General features: G+C 33.0%; 1 protein-coding gene across 1 annotated transcript; it reads right to left on the bottom strand.

Annotated features, from left to right (window-relative positions):
- Positions 1–5,073: 5,073 nt before the first annotated feature.
- LOC110021519 (myb-related protein 306-like) lies at positions 5,074–7,812 on the bottom strand. Its single transcript, XM_020720045.1, has 3 exons — positions 7,254–7,812; positions 6,758–6,887; positions 5,074–6,118 (listed from the first exon to the last, which is right to left on the bottom strand). Exons 1-3 carry the CDS (start codon positions 7,384–7,386, stop codon positions 5,470–5,472), a joined length of 912 nt encoding a protein of 303 aa, XP_020575704.1. The 5' UTR covers positions 7,387–7,812; the 3' UTR covers positions 5,074–5,469.
- Between the last annotated feature and the right edge of the window lie 242 nt (positions 7,813–8,054).

The raw sequence follows: 8,054 nt of genomic DNA, 5'->3' as shown, positions 1-8,054 counted from the left end.
ATATATATATATATATATTTTTCATAAACATTAAATAAAATTACTAAATTACCTAACTTAAGCAATTAATTGCTCACCCTAAGCATAATGTAGGTTTGTCCCTGTTATAGGGAGAAGAACCGGCGGTTTAATCCTAAAATACTTATTCAATATAGAACTATGATGCTATGATGCTATGGTATGCATGTTGCTTTCACTTACTCAATATATAATTTTTTTAATTATATATTCAAATAAAAACTAAAAAAATTACAAAGATGTCTTATAGAAATACTTATTCAATATATAATTTTTTTAGAATAAAAACTTAAAAAATTCATATTTTGAAGATTATACTTATTCAATATAGAACTATGATGCTATGGTATATATTAATGATAGCAACATAATTATAATTTAAATGGCTAGTTTTGAAAATAGAAGAAACCTAGTCAATGATAGAGAGAGGAAAACATAAAAAAATAATAATAATAATAAATTAAAAAAATAATAAATTTTTAAATATTCACCCAATTGATGCCACATCCTATTGGTGCTAATGTTAGATTTCACCATCTAATCTCTTGGATATTAACATAAAGACAAGGGCTTCCAAACATATCAACACCTAAATTTATTTTTTACATTTAAGCCACCCAAAATCTAAAATCAGGTAAAAATAACATTATTTTAATTTTTAGAAAGTGAAATGAATGTTTTCATGCATGGATAAGGTGGCATATAAGTAAAATTTAAAGTTTAAGCATTAGATATGTAAATATATAAAAATTGAGTGGTATGTATGTAAATCATCAAATAATATAAGTTTTTCCATCTAATAATAATTAGTCAAAAAAACCAAATAAATATAAGAAGTAAATTAAAAATAAAACTATGAAATAAAGTATCAGCGAAACTCAGTTTAATAAGTCATATTTTTAAAATTGGGATCCACACAGTTCCAAGCAATTAGACCGTTGGAAACCGGATACATATAATTACTTTAGATATGTATTTACATTTGTTGGTAATGCATATGGTATGCTGACAAATGGGTTCGGTCATCACACATCTTTAAATTGCTTTTACCAACCCTCCATCGGCGTCAGGGGAGCAAAACTGCTCCTCAACATGCATCAACCTGACTTGGTCAGTTTCTTACTTTAAAATCTAATTATTAATCTCAGTAAACATAAATGACTCGTTATTAATTAATGAATAAACTATTTATCTAGCTTAATTTTTAATATTTATTACTAATTTTCTTAAAATAATATTTTTTTTGTGCTCGTAAATTTATTGTTGTAGAGTGATATATTAATGTCTTAGTATCGTACGGAGATCATCACACACATAAAAAGTAAATACTATGAGACTTGAGCGAGTTGAAATAATTCTACTATGCTAATGAAAGTAACTATACTTTGAAGACTCTTAACTAGTCAGAAGCAATATAAACAAGAGTGGGTGGTATTGACGCGACTTTCGCTATAAGAGAGTGGTGAAAAATGTTGGTGAAGCGGCAAAGACTCGACAATAATTAAGGAAAACTGACGATATAGGTCAAGTAGCGAAAAGTCGGATGCCAGTGTTGTTGGTAGGAGCAGTGGTCTGGCGGCGACAACATTGATGATTAGGAAGCAACGTTTTGATTGTGGCAACGACGGTAGTCCAACGATGATTGTCATTGTCTGGCAACAAAGGTGGTGAAAGTTGGCAATAGTGGATTGGTGGCGGTGATGGCTAGATGACTATTGTCCGGTGGCGGTGATGCTAGTATGACAGTGACAATGGTGGTCCGACAGTGACGACAATGATCTGACAACGGTGTTCTAGCAGTGGTGATTGTTTGACAACATTGATCCAGAGGAGGTTATGTTGGTTTGATGGTGACAATGATTAAGAGGCCGTGGCCTGATAGCTGTGGCCTGCCAACGACGATGATAAGATGACCATGGTTCGATGGTCGCGAAAGCAGTCATACGATGGTGTTTCGATAATGGCGAAGGCTAGAGAGTGCTGGCCTAATGACTTGACGTCGGTGGTCGAATAGTGGCGACGGCGATTCGACAGTGGTTCAGTGGCTGCGGAGCTCAAAAACCTTCAAGAGCTGGTTGCTCCTTAAGTTTTCTCCTTCAGGTATAGGTCCTTCATGAAAACAATGAGGGTAATTTATAGATTTTGTGAGTCACATGCATCGTAAAATATTTCATAAATCTAGACCAATTCATCTGACGGGTTTCAAATTCTGTTTTTTGATCATGTTTAATGACGATAGAATTAACTGGTCTTGAGCTTGTTGGATTCAGTTCAGCGAAATGCTAAAATTGTCAAATTCAGAAATTATTTGGTTCTCCAAATATATTTCAAAGATTCCAACTATACTTTAAGTGCATGCTGGGCTCACTTAGACTCGGGTCATATTATTTTTAATATCATTTGGTTCGTCTCTCTGGACACTTTGCCTAACCATAAATCAGAGTGCAGATATTTCCAACTTTAAATTTTGAATTTTTGGGTAAAAATGCATGTCTAGATTCATGCATATAAATATGATTTTTTAGAGCCTTATCAATGTTATTTAAATCTCAATCAATTGGTATTATGTCTAAATATTTAACATTAATCAATCAGTTTATCCTAATGCTATTTCTTATAACTTTAAAAAAATTTTAGAGCATAGGTAAACCTTAATTAATCTATGTCTATTCATACATAATATATAAAGAATAAAAATATACTTTAATTAATCTATTAATGTAAATCATATTATTATACTAACACACCAATTAAATATTCATGAGGGTGAAAATCAGCGCCAAGCCAAGATAAATTGACCAGACACATGACTCAACATTACAAGCCTTTAAGCTTAAGCCAAGCAAAATAAGCCTTAAGATACAAGATTTTTTAAGAACTATTTGAAAGAATAATGAGTTTAAGCTCGCTTAAACTTCCTTGGAACTCGAACAATACATGCTTAATTTATTGAGGCATTTACATACACACCACACAATTCTTATGTATTTACATATCCTGCACTGAATACTACTCAAATCATTCGCATAAAAGAAATATCACAATTGCCATCTTCTTAAATCTGAAACACTATCTTTTTATGTATATGTTTATGACACCAAGGTGTCATAAGTGCATCAAAATATCAAAATTTGGATGTTAGATATGTAAATACATAAGAATTGTATGGTATCTATGTAAATTTTCCTAAGTGTTTTCATACAGAGTTCACAGACTATATAGCACATGCCAGAGAAACTTCAGTTTTCAAAAACAATAAAATTTATATTGTGTTAACTCTGAGGCCAAGTTTTAATTACAGAAATTAATGTTGGTGTAGAAATGTAATTTAGTTAAGTAATTTTTAACTAGATTAACCATATATTTAATCATTATGACTAAAAAATTAAAGATTAATTAAACATGCATGTATATTTCCAGCTTGTAAAAAGAAAAGAGAGGAGGACTTCACATGAGGGTCATTTAACACCTCCAATGGAGGTCCCCGTCCCCTTTTCATCAACCCCTCGCCTCTTAGATTTAATTAAAAAAATTATATATATATATATATATATATATATATATATATATAATTTTTTTCTTTTTTTTCTGTTTATTTTTTTATTAGAAAGTGTGGAACAAGCAAGACAAGAACGTACATTCTAAAGCTATTCCCATCAATTCACCAATCAATATATAAATCCATTTACATACATACATATATTTACATATCCATCACTTAAACTTTGATAATATTGCATTAAATTAACAATATTACTAACCTTTTAACATCACGTAAAAACATATGAATTGTGTGGTATGTATGTAAATTTCTCATATATATATAGTTAATTAAACTATATTGAAAGAGATCTATACTTCCGAAGAGGTGGCTCAGCTCGTACTTAATTTTGAGGTTGACCTCTCTTGTATTTTAGTAGAGAATATTTTAATATAATTAGGATAATTAAAAAATCATTAGATTAATTAACACTTAACCTTACGAATATTTATAAAAATAGCACTTAAATGCTTCATCATTCTAAAAGCGTATAGTTGTATGAAATCGAATTATTCATGATTTGATTTATGTTAATGACACGCACAAGTAACAATTAATAATTCAACCATCCATTATCTAAACCAAAGACTATTAAATAAATCCTTATACATTTAAATCTTATTATATAAACATAATTAATTTATAAAAATAATTAAAAAAAATAAATTTCTAGGGTGGGTCCAACAAGCCTCTCAAATTCTTGCTTTTATATGTATAAATTTATAATTAACTACAACTTCGGTATGACTTATTCACACTTAATCCATGTGAACCATTTGACTCCTCAAAATTCTATATACAAACAAAGTATCTTCTTTTCCTTCAATCATATTTCTTCATGCCAAATTAATGCCCACAATACGACAAAGATTATTATTTTCCATGAAAAATCATCAAATGAATGTGGAAAACCTTAATCCATAATGAAAAAAATATTATATATGGTTAATCGTATGTACATTAACGACTATGATGAGCGCCAACCCTCCATATCTACATTGTTTGGCGTACGTAATATTTGCTCTCCATATTATCACGCTGTCACACGTACCATGTTTTCCACCTTTCAATCACTATCTTATCGAGCTCCACCTAATTCCAAAAGTCAATGTAATTATCAAAATACCCAAGAAAAATAGGAGAAATTTAGATGATTACCACACAATTCTTATGTATTTACATATCTCAGTCCTAAACATGAATAACATTCAGATTCTACCAATGCATGAAAATTTAAACTCAAGCGTTAATAGTGCTCTTTCGAGCCTATGCCTGCCAGAAGATTATTAGGCCCGAGCCGCTGTGCAGATGACATAATGATGACATGATGAGATTCACACTGTCATCCGGGCATTCAATTTTCTTTTATATAAATATTGAAGTTGTGAGATGTGCCCCCACCAAAGAAAAAAAAAAAAAAAAAGAGAAATCATTTATGAAAGTAAAACATGCACCACAAATATCTTGAACACTCCAACGCTCATTTAAACATATAAATTAGAAATCTACACTGGATGAAATACAAATCTTCTTGTCTTAAAGCTAATAAGACATCTTTGTAATTTACAGTTTTGATAAGCTTAATTAGAAAGAAATTAAAAGATTAAAAACATAAACTAAGTACAATTAATCACGAACGGCGCCATAGTTCCATCATTGAACACTAATGAAATTAATATTTCTTCTCATTTTCCTCTAAAACCTTCGGGGAAGAGCAAAAAAAAAAAAAAAGAAAAAAAAATCTTAAAATATAATGCTTCTCAAATCTTCATGAGTTCAATTAAACATGCGGCCATCTGCTCCATTGTTTGAGCCTCAATTAATGAATCAAGGCAAAGCGGATGGAAGCAGGTTTAATCCTGCAACGTACTATGAGAAGCATCACCAACAAGACTTCATCTTCTTCCATATCAATCCTGAAACAACTCTGAAGCATCACTCAGAGGCAAATCCACCAAGTCCTGATGATCATCACCTCCATTTTCGACGCTTATATCATCAAATAACCAATTCTCAATGAATGAAAGCGGCGGCCCGACCGCAGAGCTCTCCTTACTCTCCTCCTTCAAGACGACTCCACTCGACTCGATCTTCACAGGCCTGAAACCAAACTGATCAGCTGATGCTTGAGAATCGGAGCACGCATTGGTCATAGAGCCGAAGCTCGCCCTGCTTCTTGATTTAGGAGTGCTCTTCATCCAATTCTCGAGCAGCCTGGAGATGTTCTCTGTGCTGGATGCATAGGTGCAGGTGGTGGTGGCGGTGGCGGTGGTCGGACAGAGGGAGGGAGGAGAAGGTGATTCGAGATTCATGGCGTCGAGAGACAAGGCTTCGGAGAGAGCTTGTTTGGCCATGTGAATGTCGGTTTGAAGCCGCCTCTCCCATTGGCCTTTGGAGATGGATTGGTGGTGGTTGTTAGAGATGATCGGGTTGATAGTGCGGCCTCCATCCTCGCCGGAAAATTGAAGTTTCTTCAACTTCTTCTTTAGATGAGTGTTCCAGTAGTTCTTGATATCATTATCTGTTCTTTCTGGTAGGTAAGAGGCAATTGCTGCCCATCTATGTGCATAAATATCAACAATCATATTAAGAAAAAAGGTGGGAATTTTGAGTTTAAAATTTTCAGTTTTGGAATCAATCCTAACTAAATAAATTGCATATCAAGTAATATTAAGTGCAGCAACAATAAGTTTGACTCATTGATAAGAAATAATTGCATTTCTTTGGATGATAGTAACAGTTTTCAATGCCAAGTTATCTGAAGGACAATTAATGTCATATTATTTAACTCCTTCATAATGTTAGATAAGCATAATAGTAAAAATTAAAAAAATATATTTAAATTAAATTGCAAGCTGACAGAGTAACTTTTTATTTATTTATTTATTTATTATTAATGGCACAATAGAGTAGATAAGGTAATATATAAATAGCATTAGTTAAAAGAATGCACGTGAATGCCAGAATTTTTTTAAAAATTTATAATTAGGCTTAATTAAGTATGAGTTTTGGGTGCTATCTGAATAATAAACAGCGTGCCGCTTTACTGAAAAGGTTTACACTGTTCATGAGAATTATTTCACAGTAATTAAAGCGATATTTACATCTAAAAGTGGAACAAATCAATCATAGGATATCTGCTAATTAATAACAGTAAATGATTAAAGGGATGTTGTAATAAAATTGTTAATTAATTACCTGTTTCCAAGGAGTGCTTGAAGATGAATTATGAGCTTCTCCTCCTGATCTGTGAAATTACCACGCTTGATTCCTGGCCTGAGATAGTTGGTCCATCTCAGCCTACAGCTCTTGCTGCATCTCATCAAACCTGCAGCCCAGATTTCTTATAGATTGATAACTCTGTACATAGCATAAAGCTTTGATTTTTAATTTCAATTTTCGAAAAACAAGAAGAAAAATTTAATCTTTATAAGAAACAAGCTTAAAAAAGTTAAATTTTTAGAGAAAAAAAGTATAAAATTCAGTAAAATTATACAAAAGGAAATCATATAAAACATGCAAGAAAGAGGAAATTAAACCAACTAAATTAAGCTCAAGAAATAAAACCAAAAAATAACACTAAAGTCAGATAGATCTTGTCCTGTAATTACAATTTTAGAAACCGAGACTGAACCGCAAGATCTAATTGGAAGAAATAAAGTAAGAAATGAAGAAAAAAGCGGTATTTCTTTACCAGTATTCGTCGGAACAGCTCTCCAATTCCCAGGGCCATGCTCTTGTATGTAAGAGACAAGGATTATATCCTCTTCTGGCGTCCATGGACCTTTCTTAACTCCTTCTTTTTCACAACAAGGAGGTCTTCCCATGGCACTTGTTTTCAATTCGCTCTCCTTGAACTAATTGATGGGCAGACAGAGAGAGAGAGAGAGAGAGAGATTTCTGAAGTATATTTTTCTTGCTGATGTTCTGCTTTCTTCTTCCTAGGTGGAGCGGACTGAGGACTCAGTAAAAGGGATTGTTTCCTGTGCTATGCATATATATATATATATACACACACACACAGGGTGAGCCTTTGGGAAGGGTGTCTTATACTCTTGTTAGGCTACGCTGACCTTAAACAGGAGATATAGCCATGAGAGTGTAGAGCAAAGAAAACAGGGAGAGATAGAAAAGTCAGAAGAAGACAGTAGGAGCATTTACTCTAAGGTCTCTCTATAAAGTCAGCTAGCTAGGATGAAGTGAATGCATGGCCTCCTCTATTTCTCTCTCATATTCAATGGAGTTGCATAGGGAAAAAAACAAGACAGAGCATTTATAAGATGAGAGAGAGGGAGAGGGAGAGGGAGAGGGAGGGAGGGAGGGAGTTTAACAGAGGTGATAAGAGCGCGTGTTCACATGAGATGATGGTGATTTCATGTTTTTGGTTGGTAACAAGGAACTGTCGTTGGATCCTTCTGGTTTCCTGGAACCATAGTGTTGAAGCTTGGTGGAGGATGCAAGCCAGGGTGTGCCCCATGCATGCAAATAAATGATG

This window comes from Phalaenopsis equestris, unplaced genomic scaffold (assembly GCF_001263595.1).
Source record: "Phalaenopsis equestris unplaced genomic scaffold, ASM126359v1 Scaffold000134, whole genome shotgun sequence".
In the NCBI taxonomy this organism is placed as follows: Eukaryota; Viridiplantae; Streptophyta; class Magnoliopsida; order Asparagales; family Orchidaceae; genus Phalaenopsis; species Phalaenopsis equestris.
The sequence above is the reverse complement of the archived record's forward strand: the minus strand, read 5'-3'. Positions and strand labels throughout refer to the sequence as shown.

Excerpts from the sequence above, each read along its gene's own strand:
- LOC110021519 (XM_020720045.1), bottom strand. The coding sequence starts at position 7,386 with ATGGGAAGACCTCCTTGTTGTGAAAAAGAAGGAGTTAAGAAAGGTCCA. Across the intron at positions 6,888-7,253 it reads AGCTGTTCCGACGAATACTG|GTTTGATGAGATGCAGCAAG; the intron begins GTAAAGAAATAC and ends TCTGGGCTGCAG. Across the intron at positions 6,119-6,757 it reads CAAGCACTCCTTGGAAACAG|ATGGGCAGCAATTGCCTCTT; the intron begins GTAATTAATTAA and ends TTATGCACATAG.